Genomic DNA, 16,293 nt, shown 5'->3' with positions numbered 1-16,293 from the left:
TCAACAATTCCGATATACAAATATTTAATTTAATTATTAGTAAGCCTGTTCCAAGACAAAACTTGTTTTATTTTTTAATTTTAAAATTATTTGATAGATCTCGCTGACTCACATAAAACTTTTCTTAAGCACATGAATCGTACGTTATTTGAAACCACAAAAATAACAATATCATATTTAGATGGGTTATGTCGACAAATAGTTGTTAAAAATGTCTAATGAAATTAACTTCAACTGCCTTATAATACTCACGACACTTTGCTTATATGTTTGATTTTGCTTATTCAATTTAACATTTAAAATCATGCAACTTTTTATGTAGAAGACCAAAGCCGGATAATAAGGTTTTATAGATTCCCACATAAGGTAAACAAGACGGGTTCTAAAACATCGTGAAATATGGATTTAAGCTTGTCCTTTTAAAATAATTTGACTATAAATTACTAATTTGTCAAAACAATACTACGGTGACCATAAAGGTTTGGTTTTTTTTTTGTTACCACAGACTGTATACAACCTAATAGAATTATTTTTAACGTCTAAGTGGCAAAAAAACTGTACACTAGATTAAATGTAAGATGATTTTAATTTGACTACAATGTGATATTCTTTATTTTGTTCTTAAATTAAACGTTGTGATTTATATTTTTCTTGGTTATAAGTAGTTTTAAAATAAAATAAAACCTTTTTATTGTAAAGGAGTTGTAATTTTTATTCAACTTGTGCAGTATTGTTCGAACATATGCTAGCCGTAAAATTGCATTAATCTGCTGAGCAGAATATTAAAACTTTTTCGATCCTAATATCCAAGTGGTTTAAAAGTAAAAAGAGACAACTCGATTAAAACCGGTAAAGCTAGTTTATATGTTGATCTATAAGACCTGAATACCATAGAGATATAAGGATAGAGTGCGCTAATTATACTAATGTACGTAAGAGGGAGCAATACGGTAAAAGAAAGAGATGGTCGTTGAGTGTCCTCTCCATCTCTTTTTAGCTGAGCGCTGTGATTGGCTGCTGCTCAAGGGGGTATTCTGGCCGTCAGCGGCAGTTACTGACATAGGTTATTTCCTCTTGAGCATCAGCCAATCACAGCGCTTGGGTAGAAAGAGACAGAGAGGACACTCGGCAACCATCTCTTTCTTTTACCGTATCGCTGTATTCGGCCTCTAGCGCACTCTATCCTTATATCTCTATGCCTGAATACACATGATTGACGACGCGCAGTCTCTTTTAAGCGAAGTTGGCGTTAAAATGTTTTTATTGGATCTCATAAGTTAAGTATGTTCCAAAATTTACTAAAAAAATGCTGTCAGCGTTCTAATGTCTAAGTATCAGAAGACTAAGGTAAATTGCAAGCGTTGCTCATGAGTAATTATTTTTATTAGAAATGCAAGTAAGCAAATTAGAAAGAACATTTTAACCATCTTATTTCGTGTAATAATGATCCTCAGAATGCTGTACTCAAATATTGCGTTTTTCCCGACAAACTGTAATCGTTCATTTAAGATAAAACAGAAGCCCTAAATAGCGTCGTTTTTACTTAAGAAAATTGTAATTTACAAATCATAAATTAATAAATTACTTAATGGCCAAAACAATTTCATCGCCACTATATAGGTCTGGTTTTTCAGCACAAAAGACCGTATACAACATAATTTTTTAACTCTTAATGCTTTAGTTGCAAAATATAACCCTAAACCTAGTTGATTGTCCGATGGCTTTTATTATAATACTATTTAAATGACTTTTTAGCTTTCAACGTCAATTTTAGTTTTCCAAATATAAATTAGTATTAGTAAGCGTTGGGATTATATAAAAGTTTATAACTGAAAGGAGCTGTAATAATTCTTCAACTAAATTATAATTTTCTACACTTACGCTGGTAGTAAATTGTATTTAATTTGTGCTAAAGATCACAAATTCATTAAACCTAATGTGTACATAGTTTAAAATAAAAAATAAATAAATGGGTCGAAACTAATAATGTTGATACATACATTAATCTATAAGACCCAGTCACACTAGATTGACAATGTGGCACATCTTTTTAAGAAACTTCGCGTTCAATAACGCAAACAACGAACATTTAATTTTTCAAGTTTATACAGTAACCACGTAGAATACAGTTTTTATTAAACAAAACAGTGTCCGTTTTGTGATTAATCAACTATAAATTACTTACTTGTCAAAACAACAATATAGTTACCACATAGGTTCAGTTACTTGTTACCACAGACCGTATACAACTGAGTCGAATCATGTTCATTGCCTTAGTTGCAAAACATCCGTACACTTGTTAAAATGTCACATAGCTTTAATTTTAATACAATGTGATTTTCTTTATTTTAGTGACTCGTTTTCCCCGACAAACAGTACCCTCTTATTTAAAATAAAACAGTCGCCACAAATAACCTTGTTTTCATTAAAAAAAAATTAAAGTTTGAAAATCGTCAATAAAAAAATTACTTAATCGCCAAAACAACATTATCGTAACCATATAGGTCTTGTTTTCTAGCACAAAAAACCGTATACGACTTGATTGTTAACTTGAAATTCCTCAGTTGCAAAATACAAAACCGAACCTAGTTATTGTCTAATGGCATTTATTGTTATACAATGTAAATAACTTTATATCTTTTAACGTTAATCGTAGTTATCCAAATATAAATTGGTATTAGTAAGCGTTGGTATTTTATAAAAGCTTATATCTTAAGGAGTTTAAGTAATTCTTTAACTAAATTATAATTTTCTACACTTATGCCGGTGTAAATTGCAGTTATTTGTGATAATAATAACAAATTCATTAAACCTTATGTGTACATGGTTTAAAAGGTAGAGTGAATAAATAGGTCGAAACTGATAATGCTGATACATACGTTGATCTATAAGACCCATCCACACTGGAATAACAATGTGCTGTATTTCTTTCAGAAAGTAAGCGTTAAAATACTCTTCTTGGATTATTTTTAAAAGTAATTGTTAATATTGTGACGTGACGAGTCACCGTCACAGTCAGAATACCAGTTTTGTGATAGCAGACAGGAGGAGAGGCGGTACAGTGCGCACTACCCCTACCTTATCCCAAACCCATACATAGGTATCCATCCCTACTATGGGCAACACAACCGATTCCCGACTGTGGGTAACACCTGGTGTGTGTGTGTGTGTAACAACGCAACACACACCTGTGTAAGTGGCTGAGGTGCCAAGGCAGCATGGATCAGCGGGCCGGGAGGAGAGACACTCTCTCTCTTGTCTGCTCACTGTAGAGTCGTACTCTGATATACGTCGGTTGAGTTTTGCGTAAGCTAGTGAGGCGAGCTCCGTATCAGGCGACAACAGGAGACGCAGCCATGGCTACCTGTTGCTGACCCGACCGGTTGCAGGCGTATACACGCGGCTTCTGCTGGGACTCGTGCCATCCGAGTGCTGATACCTGCCAGACGGATCTCCCAGTGCCCGTGGTCAAGTTGCGGTGTACCTCGCCATAGGAGTGTTAACGGTAGGCCTGTGTCCCTTAATCCTGTCCCTACCGTGAGAGCACTGTGCCGAACAGCAACTGCCGGACCCACAGGGCCGAGTTGTTAGTTGATAGGTCTTGTCGGATGGCTGGACGTTGACATTCTTTTGTATGTCATGCATAGTCATTGTCAGAATAAAAGCATTATCTTTGTATATAAATATATGTGTTTTCCTTAATTGTGGGTGTTTGAATGCCAGCTATCCACCTATCCTACTGGCCCTTAAGGATAATTATTAATAAATATTAGATGTACAGTGTCTTGCTGCTGACTGCAAGGCGAGCAAGACTCGACACATCACAATATCTAGTAAAAAAAAATAAATATTCTAAATCAGACTTTCATAAGACTTCGCTAAATAGCAAGTATATGCTGATGACATGTAACTTACATCTAGATTAAAAATGCAAAGTTTCAATGACATTTTAGTTATTTTATTGTGTAGGAATAATAAGTCTCAAATTTCTTAATCATATTTAGTGTTTCTAAACAAACAACTTTATCTGTTTAAAGTTTACAGAGTAACCATGGAGAACATATTTCTTATTGAAGACAATTGTGTCTGTTCTGTAATTATTTTTCTAAAAATAACTTAGTCGTGGAAACAACAATATGGTTAGTACGTAGGTTTAATTATTCGTTATCACCGACTGTATACAAATTAGTCCAGTCATGTTGATTTCCTTAGTTGCAAAACAACACCAAATCAAACGTTAGATGGCTTAAATATCGAAAGAAGGTGATTTTCTAAATTTTGGTCTTAACTTGATGAACTTATGTTGACTGTAAAAACAAATTTTTTTGCTGAGCAAAGTATTGAAACTTTATTAATTATTATATTCATGGTTTAAAAGTAGAACGAAACGAATGGTTAAAACTGTTAAGGCTGATTCATTTGTTAATCTATAAGACCTGAATATAATTTATTGACATCGCCCTGTCTTTTTTAGGCGAATATTGCGTTAAAACGCTTTTTTGTGATTTCATGAGTTAAGTACGTTCTGATTTTTACTAAAAAAATTGCTGTCAGCTTTCAAATTATTAAATATCAGAGGACTCAGGTAAATTGGAAGTATATGCTAATGAGTAGTTACATTTATCAGAATTCCAAGTAAGCTAATTTTAAAGAACATTTTAACCATCTTATTTTATATAATATCAATTTTTTAAATGCTTTGTTCAAATATCTCGTTTTTTCCGACTAACAGTACCCTCTTGTTTAAGATAAAACAGAAGTACGAATAACGTCGTTTTTGATTTAGAAAATTATAGTTTTAAAATCATAAATAAAAGAATTACTTATTCACCAAAACAACGTTATTGTAACCATATAGGTCTAGTTTGCATATTGTGATTTATACTTTTTTTTGTTGAAAGAAGTGTTATAATTAATGAAAAGCTTCTATTGTAAGGAAGTTGTAGTATTTATTCACATTGAGTACATTGTTTAGGCTTATGCAGACCGTAAAATTGCATTTTTTTGCTGAGCAGAATATTATAAATCTTTTAATCCCAATATGTAGTTGGTTTGAAAGTGAAAAAAAACGAATTGGTCAAATCTGTTGAAGCTGATTTACTGGATAATCTATAAAACCTAAATACACTTGATTTACAACGCGACATTTTTTTTCAGCAAAGATGGCGAGCTTCTTTTGGATCCCAAAAAGAAAATACGTCTTAATACATACTTAAAAAAAAATTCTGTCAGCTTTCTTATGTTTAAAATTCAGAATACATAAGTAAATTGCAAGTGTATACCAATAAGTAGTCACTTTTATCTGAATTCCGAATAAGCAAATTAAAAAGAACATTTAAACTATCTTATTTCGTGTAACATTGATCCTTAGAATGCTCTATTCAATTATTCGTTTTTCCCAAAAAACAGTACTCTCTTATTCGAGATGAAACAGTAATTTTTTATAACGTCGTTTTTATTTAAGAAAATTATAGTTTTAAAATCATCAATAAAAAAATCACTCAATCGCAAAAACATCGTTATCATCACCATATACGTATAGGTTTCTAGCACAAAAGACCGTATACAACATAATTCTTCTTTTTTCAATGCCTTATTTGCAAAACATAACAGCGAACCTAGTAAAATGTCCAATGAATTTTATTTTGATACTATTTAAATAACTTTGTCATCTTTTAACACTCATTATAGTATTTCATATTCCTATTGGTATAAGGGATTGTTGGTATGATATAAAAAGTTTTAATTATAAAGGAGTTGTAGTGATTCTTTAACCAAGTTCTAATTTTCTACACTTATGCCAGCGGTAAGTTGCATTTTTTTTTGCTGAAGATCATAACCTTATCAAACCTCATATGTACATGGTCCAAAAGAAAATGTAAATAAATGGGTTAAAACTGATGATGTTGATACATTCGTTGATCTATTCGTTTGCGTCAAAATACTAAATTCATGCCTTTTTAGTTTAAGACATGTTTAAATCTATTAAAAAAATTTTATTAGATGTCTAATGTCTAATTTCTATATTACTTGGTCAAATAGCAAGTGTATTGTCATAAAAAGTATTTTTAATTAGGGTTGTACATGAGCAAAGTTGAACAAAGTATCAGTCAACCTATTGCGTATTAATATAAATCTGTAAATTCTTCCACTCAATTTTATGTTTTTTCAAACAAACCGTACATTCTGATTTACGCTTAAACAGTTCCCACCGAGAACGTCGTTTTTAAGTTTTTGAATTAAAAAGCTTTTAATTGTAAAGAAGTTGTAGTAATTTTTAACTAAAAAATAAGGGTCTACAGAAATGTTGACCGTAGACTGCATTTCATATTTGTACAGTAAATTGAAACCTAATAATTTTTTAATATTGACATGTTTCACAAGTCACAGCAAATAAATTGGTCAAAACTATTAAAATTTACTTATTCATTGACCTATAATACCTGTATACACTTGATTGACAACGCGCTGCATTTTTTCAACCAAAGTTATCGTTGAAATACTTATCTTAGATCTTGTTGGTTATGTACTTGTTAATATTTACTTAATAAAATACTATTAGCTTTGTAATGTCTAAGTTTCAGAGGATTCGGTTTAATTTCAAGGGTAAGCTAATAAGTGATTACATTTATTTGGATTCCATATATGCAAATTAAAAAAAAATTTCAGTCATCCTATCTGGTATTTTAATAATTCTAACAATCCTCTATCTAAATATTGTGTTTCTCCAGAGAAACAGTACCCTGTTTTTATAATAATAATTAAAAAATTACTCAATCGTCCAAATAACGTTATCATCACCATATAGGTTTAGTACCCTAGCACTGAAGACCGTATAAATCATGATTTTATAACTTTAAATACCTAGGTTGCAAAATATGACATCATGCTGAGTTGAAAGTCTGATGGCTCTTATTTTTATACAATTTAATTATCTTTGTTGTCTTTTCATGTAAATCGTTGTAATCCAAATACGATTCGGCATTGAGAAGTGAAAGTATTGTAAAAAATGATTTTTATTGTAAAGAAGTTTTATAAATTTTTTTACTTAAGGTGGTTCTTTACCCATACATAGCACTTCATTTGTAATGATGGATAAGGAAGGTGTTTGACATTTATTAACAAAGAAGCTTATTCCATACAGTAAAGGGGTATTTTAGGTGTAAAAAAGAATTGATTTTCTCAATTTTTCATACTGCACTTTCAGATAATGTTAACTATAGAGATGGACTCAATAAATTTGAACAAATTTTTTTGTTATACATCTGATTTTCATTTTTCAAAGTTTGTTCTGATCCTTGAATGATTTTAAATAAAGTTAACGAAAAAATTTTTTAGAATTTTTTACATGTAAAAACTTACATACTATTGTTTATAAATAATCGTGTCAAACGTATAAGCAATGGTACTTAACTTTTTAAACATAAATAATTTTTAAAAATTTCTTCGGTAACTTTATTTGAAATCTTTCAAGAAACAAAACAAGCTCTGAAAAATTAAGATTGGATAGAAAATAAATAAAATTTGTTCAGATTTATTGAGTTCACATTTATAGTTAACATTATCTAAACACGTAATAAGCAAAATTGAAAAAAAAAAATTTTTAACACCTAAAATACTCCTTTTTGTATAATCACCATGAATGCGTTAAAAGCAGGAAAGTTTGACATATAAGTACAGTTATAAGACTCTCGGAACCAGTTACGATATATTGCCATAACCCTCTAATTGTCCCTACTGTCCCAAACTGCCAAAAACAATTTTTATACGGTCTTAACCTTATAGATAAGTTTGCTAATCGTATCTATAATCATCTATAGCATTTTCAAGCCTATCTATAAAAAGTGGTCATAACTAGTCTATCACATATATATATCTTCCTATATTATGTAGTCGTAAGAGTTAGAGCAAGGTTTTGCTCCCCCCTCTCCCCCCCACCTTCCCCCAGCTCCACCCCAAATAAGGTAGTTATTCTTTCATTTTCTTGCATTTTTCGAGTAATCCTACTTTTTTTATAGCTCCCCCGCCGCTCCCTTCACCTCCCTCTCAGCCCCCCCAGCTCCCCCCCATTTTCCCCATATATATTGTAAATATATTAGTAAAGCCTTGTATATTAACTGTTACAAGTGGTTTAATTTTCACATATAATTTTATTTGACCATAACAACAAATTTTGTTACAATTATCTTACTTACGATGTTTATTTTGATTACATACTCTAAAATGTCTTTTTAGTTGCTCTGCTTTTAGGGGTAAACGCACCATCAACCGTACACCCGTAAATTCACTTTATTTTGTTACCATGATTGTAAAACAGTTTGATACTAAATATTGACTCAGTAAATTTTAAGTTGTTATTTAGGATCTCAAGAGAGCACCGAAATTTTTTTGAGGTGTTATAGCTTGTTAAAATGATTTTATAATAAAAATAAAAAATTAAGTTAACCCTACATAACCTTTTCCACAATTTTGACAAAAATTTTTTTGAACGTTTTTTTCATGACTTTTCAAATGTCTCTGTAAGTGATGATTTCTTTTTAAACTTTTTTCGCATTTAATACTCTTTACAATTTTTTCAACGTTTTAGCATTCCTTTGTGTGGCGCAAATAGTTTTTCTTGTTTAATATTATAATGCTACACAGATCACATACAAAAAATTTTTTTTTGTGAATTTTTTCGTGCAATGATAGACACTCTTGATTTGAAAATTTTGAAATACATTTATCACACTGATAAAATTTTTCATCCATGATGGTGTATCTGAAAACATGTAACAAAAAACGGATTGTTTATGATTACATAAATCTGGGTACTAGACGGTACTGAAATTTGCTTTTTTGATAAAAGATAAAATTTGCAAGAGAGTATAAAAATAGTAATGAACAATAGAATATTTTTTTTGTTACTCTAAAATTTCATTCCAAACAATATTTTTAATTTCAAATTTGTTTTCTGATTCAATTGGGATAAGAATTTTTTTTTAGTTTCAACATCTAGACAGTGCAACATATAATTGCCCATTAGAAAATAATGGTTTTCTAAAGTACAACCCTAAGGCATCAAAACTTTGACCTTAAGATTTATTGATAGCCATAGGAAGAGTTAAGATAAATGGAAATCGTTTTCTGTACAATATAAATGGTAGTGAAGAAGAATTGTTTGTATTGAGTGTTATACTTAGACTAAAGACTTTATTTCTTTTTTTTTTACCTGAGATTATTCCAGATTCGATGCTGTATTTGAATAATTTTGTAATTCATAATCTTGTACCATTGCAAAGTCCTTCAGATATGTTTAAGTTTCGTATTAACATAACAATAGCGTTGATTTTTAAATCTAATTTGTGTAAAAAGACTTTCTTTACTACTATTTAAATATTCTGTAGAGAAATTAGTATAAATATTATCATCTAATTTATCTACTCGTTTGTGATTTGCTTTATCAATCCTATAGTACGTTACTAATATTCCTACCATATTATTTTAAATTTTTTTTTCAAAAGGTGAGTGTATTTATTGTGAGATGTTAATATAGCTTTACTTATAAAAGAATCATCATAATTATTAAAAATTTAAGAACATATATCATTTGTTTTCAGTGTCTGAGGAATTATAAAAGTTTTAATTTTGCCTTCTCCTATATCCAGTAGCAATAAAGACAATTTTTTATCAATTAAACGTATATTATTTTTCAAATAGAAAATATTAATTAAAAGCCAAAAATTGGAAAATTTTATGGTTTCTTAAACAATAGTAATTTTGCTTTCGTTTTTTACTACTGGGAGAATTTGACGAAAGTCTCCACCTAAAATTATTATTTTATATTCAAAAGGTTTATTACCACTAGATAAATCTTTTAAAGTCCTATCATCGATTTCTAACGCTTTTTTCGGTACCATAGAAGCTTTATCCCAAATAATTACTTTTACATTACGTAATTTTTGTTTATCTGGCTCAAACTGGAAGAATGCACTTTCTATAGTGCTTAATTCCAAAGGAAGTCTGAAAGTTCTGTAAGTGGTCATTCCCTTTGAAAGCAGAATAGAAGCAATACCTGTCCAAGCCATTGTAAGAATTTTTTTTCAATTGATATGAAATAATAAATTAATCTTTTGTATAAAAAAGTTTTTCCAGATCCACCAGGACCATCGATGAAAAAAATTTCTTTTTTTAATTTTATTATTTCTTGAAAAATTCTACATTGATCATTGATGATTGACTTGTAAAAACATTTTATGGAATTTATGTTTACAAAATATTCTTTCATCATTGTCAGTATCAATATTTTTTTTTATCGTTTCTGTTGGTTCTGGTAAACTGAAATCTTTACAAGACATATTTTCAGAATTAAAAATTTCGTTTAAATGTAAAAGAGCTTTATTTTTATCATCTTCACAATTTTTAATGAGAAATTTTTTGTATTTGTTCCAAATAATATTACCAAAAAAATTTTCAGACATAATAAACCATGCGAAAAATTTTCTTAGTTGAAAAGGCAGCATAACGTTACATGCTTCTTCAAAAATTATATTGTTTTGAAAATCGTGTTCTACTAATTCCATATAAATAGCTATTATTAGTGAGGGAAATAAAAAGTGATTGTTAAAAATCCATGTAATTAATTATGATCAATATACATTTATTACATATATAAATTTTAAGTAACAATTAACATAACTCAGGTATTTATCCATACTTCGCAAATCTAATTTGCAATTACGGGGGTTGGTGCGCAGAGCGCGCAGGGGGCATATAAAGTTATAAGAGCTTAGAAATATCTATTGACACATACAGCATAGACAGCTCATTTAAAAAAGGGAGCCACTAGAAGAATTATCAAAGCTCACCAACAAAAATTCAAGGGCACATCTCTCTGTCTATATAAACTTTACCACTTTTATTTGAAATTAGCAGCTTGTTCTTCATATTTCTTTAAAAACATACCAGTAATCATACCCCAGCGTAAAAAATTTATTCCCGAGTATTTTCGAAAAATGCCATAGTCTTCCGAATTCTGTAAGATATACTTTAACATATTATTTTCATTCTAACAATTAATTTTATCATTTTTTAAGGCTTTACAAAATATTAATACAAACCTTATTTCGAAAAAATTACACTCATAACACAATGAAAGGGGGGGTTGGCGCGCGGAGCGCGCAGGGGGGCGGAGCCCCGCTAGTATATATATATATATATATATATATATATATATATATATATATGTGTGTGTGTGTGTGTGTGTGTGTGTGTAACCGAGCTGCTACAGTAGTAAACTACAGACATTTTTTACTTCCAACGAGCCATAAAAAAATTATAGCAAAACTTTGAATTAATTTTTCTCTAATACCCATTATTTAAAATTTTATGAAAGGGTCTCAAAAGAATTGTCTAACTGTATTGCTCTCATTAAATGATTGAAAACCTTGTTTCAGATAACCTATTAGCAAACCACTTTTATGTTTGAATCGTTGACAGATCCTTTGTTCGGCTTAAATCATGAATTTTTTATTTTCGTCTAAAATTGCACTCCATTCGCAAAATTCAAGATAAATTTACGTATGAACCACACATTCTAAAATCTTTTTGATGCTTAAAATACCATTTGAATGTTTTGTTTAACATCAACTCAAAGAAAAGAAGAAAAACTTTGAGATTTCAAATATTGTAAAATCAACTAAAAACAGTTTTTGTATGTAACATAACCTCAAAGTACTTAAAAATATTTTGCTTTATTGTAGAGGAAGCTTTGCCATAAATGGAAAATGACATATCGAGAACATGTGATAAAAACATGTTTTCTGAAGTCTAAAATCAATATACACTACGTTTGTGTGCATGTATGTAAGTGTAATCAGTAATATCTCTCGATCGCTTCAACTAAATTTAATCTCACAAGGCTTATTTTTTTTTTTAGGACCTTTATCACTGCTTAAAAAAAGGTAGAGTTTGGGTGTAAAATATTTTTTTATTTGATAAATATTTTTCATAGTTGATTTTTTTGGTATTTATCGGCTAAGTAGCATAATTTAGGTTAAAAAATCTAAAACATAAACCGATTTTCTATAAAATGATGGACTAAGATGCAAAATAAATAACCAGCGTGTAGAACTCGGAGTCTCCTGGTAAGAACGAAGTTCTCGTGTGTATGTCGAAATCACATGTACACTGTATAATACAAGGTTTGTAAATACATGTGAGTTCAAAATGTACTTTTTTTCGCGGGTTGTGGCGGTATATTTATATTTTCCCTGTACGTTTGTTATGAATGAAAGGCTCGGGAACTTTTTAAAATAATTTTTAAGGGTTATAGCTGGGCAAAAAGCAAGAAGTATATACATATTTATAATAATTTTGCAAATATGCTTTTATTTTTCCAAAAAATTTTCATCTTGATTTAATAGATAAATATTAAAAATACTTAAATTTGAGGTTATGTCTTCACATAACTCAACACCTCTCTTATTGTGTGCCACGATGTTTTTTTTACCTTCAGGAGAACTGTAAAACTAGTTATTTTTGCTCCATCTTGCTTCCTTTTAAAGATATGGCGTGTTTTATAATATTTAGAGGTTATACAATACTGTAAAAACTCGTTTAATAAATAGTGGCTATCTGCATCGATCTGCCATACATGCAAAAATTATTTATTAATTTACTTTGTTAAAATAATAATATTAACTAGTTTATATAGTATTAATATTAACTACTGTATTTTATACACATATGCACAGGCAAACATGTACACACTTGCAAAGTGAAAGTAGAATGTACACACACACACACACACACACACTTATCATACATGCTCACTTTCATAGTTGCATCCGCAATTCTGTGAACAAGTTACACTCACATACATACGTGCATATATACATTGTATACGAGGACACTGCACACAGTAACACACTACCATACGGCAGTAGGAATATGCATAACACTTGGCATCCGCATACACGCTTGCTTTTCCCATTTATTTTATTACTTTTAATATTTAAATTTGCCACCAATTCCCTACTGGTTATTTGATCGTGACGCCTGAGCTTAGATGGGTGTGAGAGTTGTGTGTATGCATGTCGGTTAAAAAAGTGCTTCCATTTAATAACATCCGTTTGCAAATAGTACATTATGATACTAGTGCGCGAGGAAGGTGATTGATGCGTGTGTCAATCACCTAACCTCTCGCACTTGTGATGTATACAACTTTTCGACACATCGTGCACGGGGAACGAGATTATGAGCCATCTTATGTGGCTCTAAAGATCTCGACGTACACACGCACTCGCACGAGTGCACGGCACGAGTTGTAAGTCGCGTGTGTAAATCGAGGTCTTTAGAGCCACAATAGATGGCTCATACGAGTAGATTTGTAATCAAATTCTTTTGACTTTGGCTTTTTTTTAGCCAGCGAAAATGGGAGTGCACGCTTTTTTCTTACACTTTCTGGCTGATGGGTCCCCGCTCACGACCGTCCTTATACACAGAAAATACACGAGGAGTATGTATCCCATCGCAACCTGCGATAAAAAACTTTGTTCTAAAAAAATTTACATTAGTGCCTGTGGGTGCTTATGTGTTTATATATACAAATAACTATAGCTTATTATTCCCTTGACTGATTTTTATTAATTAAACTAATATTAGGCTTAAAAAGCTAATTTTTTCCGTCTTGTAATCTATAAGTTTCTACGTTAGCAGAGTATGATGAAGAATAACGTGCGATGGAGATTGTAAAAAACACCAGTTTCATTTTCTGTTATTTTATTTTGTTGACATAGATACAACGAAAGCCAAAAGCCAATAAGTTAAATGATAGAGACCATGCGCAGGTTGTCGTTGTGGGCAACCAATCATAGCGTAGAGCATCGGGGAGCCTCGGTACCCGCCCGCACCGTCTATCCCGTATCTACAAACTCTGGCAGCGGCTACCACTAGATCTCTTTGGTAGCTGTCGACTCCATGAGCGCGTGAATGCAAGGCAGTCTCTGCTTGGCGTTGGCTTGACCAAATCTCCTGGTTTTTCTGGTGCTAGCAGGGAATCCGCCATTCTGTGTACCGCGTTCGTGAGTCTACGGAGCGTTGATAATTACGTATTTACTTTAATTCACACATTTAATTGGCTTAGATGCACATATTAAAATCGCTTCAATGCTTGCTTTAATGCATTTATCTTAAATTTGCTTTAATGCACTTACCTTTTAGTTGCTTACATGCACTCGTCTTTCATTTTCTTGAATGCATTTATCTTTTACTTTTGTTTGTTCGAATTCGTTTTTCTTTGAATGCTTTGATGAACTTGATGTTTGTTTTCTCAAGCGCACGCTCAAAGATTATTATAATTTTAAATTGTTTGTTGATCATTTAGTTACATGTAAAAGCACAACCTTGTTAAAGGTATAATTTTGTACCCAGTGGAATCCTTATATAAAGCCATTGGTACTTAAATCAAATACTTGTTGCTCGATTATTTATCACTTTGGCGTACAGGGGCAAGCTCTCATTTTGATTTTCAGTGATCATCGTTGGCGAGAAGGAGCATTGAACAACGGAAGTTTTCTCGCTGTAGGGCGTTGTCCCGGCCGCAAGGCCAAAGGCTGTAAATACTGTGTTGGGATTTTTTTAACATGTCCGGGCCTCTTCGATCTATCGCTCAGCCATAGTGACGAATTCTCATTCCCCATCACTATCCCCCTATTCCCCCTATTACCAGTTCTCCATCTATGACGGGGCAGGAGGGATATTATTTCTTGCGAACTCTTATCACTTTTAACAAGATGATAAAAATGATATTTGTATCTCTCTTGACTTGCTCTCATCTCTCCAGGTGCGACATAACTTCGAGACATTTGACGACAAAATCTATTAGGATGAACAAAACATCACATAGATTTTTTTTATTTTCTGGGTTTTTAAAATTTAAAAAAACGTAGACAATGTCACACTTTTTTTCTTTGAGAGGTAATAGAAGACAAATAAATGTTATCGATTTGATTGAAAAACATATACTTACTAATTGAATGAAAAATCAGAAAAAGTTCTACATTTTTAAAAATTACTATGTTCAAGATTATTGGAAAGCAAGCTGTTTCTGTTTCTTGACCTCTACAAATTGGGTGCTGTCGTTCGTTCTAGATTTTACCTTTGAGAATCATTTCATTTTAATTTTACATGTAATTTAATGAATATTTAAAAAATTCTACTAAACTTTTTACTCGGCCTTTTGTCATCAATTACTCTAAGAATTCAGTCACATGACATTTCATTTTAAATATATAATTACATAAGGTAACAGAGAAAATACTCTGAAAGTTGAAAAAAAGTTTATTCTCTGATGAACCAATACGTTCCAAAAAACATTAAGTAGTTTTGGGAGCTATTTAAACGGGAACTATAACAATAAGGATTGCTAAAAAGAAAGTTTTAATTATGACGTCCAAAATAGAAAATTCACTTTAAAATTTAACTAATAATAACATTCTAACAACTATTGTAGTTATTATCCTACTACTAATAAAAATAAAAATATTTGGCATTGAATTAATTGTTTTTGTTTTAATTTTTTATCAAATTTTCAATACTTTGCTGTCTTTTCATAATCAGTCTTGATTATTTAGTTGTAATAAAACAATAACAATATCTTAAAGATGCTATAATTTAAATGACATCTTCATGTAAAGTTATTTTACGTTTTGTTTAAATTGTTTTGTTGCATTCGTACAACGTATAAGCAAAAATGTAGGATGAAATTAAAGTTTTACTAATTTTTTTTTGTGCAGGATGGTGGTGTACAAAAGACGATATTACATAATGTTGAACGAGTCGAGGTCAGTCGGTATCAGCCGAAAACTAAGCAGCAACAAAACTTCCTCGGCTGTTTACAGAAAACGCTTTGCCTACACAGAGCTAAAGGACATCAACAACTATGATTGACTAACTTACTATCATGATGACTTCGAATGGCTGTTTATTCAAGTCCTTAGTCAACAATGAGTTTTTCTCCTGTCTATCTAGCCTAGTCAACACACCAATAAAAGATGGTTAATTCTTTTACTTACATGTGAGACGTGTAATAGTTGAACTTAATTATCTAGATTTTTATGTACAAAGCTCCAATTTTATTGCCTTATGTTATCATCGTAGAAACTTCAATGAATTTCTTCAAAAGAAATTTTAATTATATTTTCACTCCGTCTTATTTAAAATAACCGAAGTTATGGATGCAATAGTCGATAACGACCCCGTAGTCGATCATGTGATGAAAAAATGTAATTCAAAATATAAACAAAATTATTC

General features: G+C 31.0%; 1 protein-coding gene across 1 annotated transcript in view; it reads left to right on the top strand.

Annotated features, from left to right (window-relative positions):
- Positions 1–16,293, top strand: part of LOC106641725 (trehalase) — a 346,458-nt gene extending 330,165 nt beyond the window's left edge. The window contains exon 8 of the mRNA XM_014356239.3: positions 15,777–16,293. Coding sequence (XP_014211725.2) covers positions 15,777–15,930 — 154 coding nt within the window. The 3' untranslated portion in view covers positions 15,931–16,293. The remainder of the gene's footprint in view (positions 1–15,776) is intronic.

The sequence above is a fragment of the Copidosoma floridanum genome, unplaced genomic scaffold (genome assembly GCF_036245765.1).
Source record: "Copidosoma floridanum isolate Cflo_tuat_1 unplaced genomic scaffold, Cflo_Japanese_pri ptg000004l, whole genome shotgun sequence".
Taxonomy (NCBI): domain Eukaryota; kingdom Metazoa; phylum Arthropoda; class Insecta; order Hymenoptera; family Encyrtidae; genus Copidosoma; species Copidosoma floridanum.
This window is presented reverse-complemented; position numbering and strand designations above follow the sequence as displayed.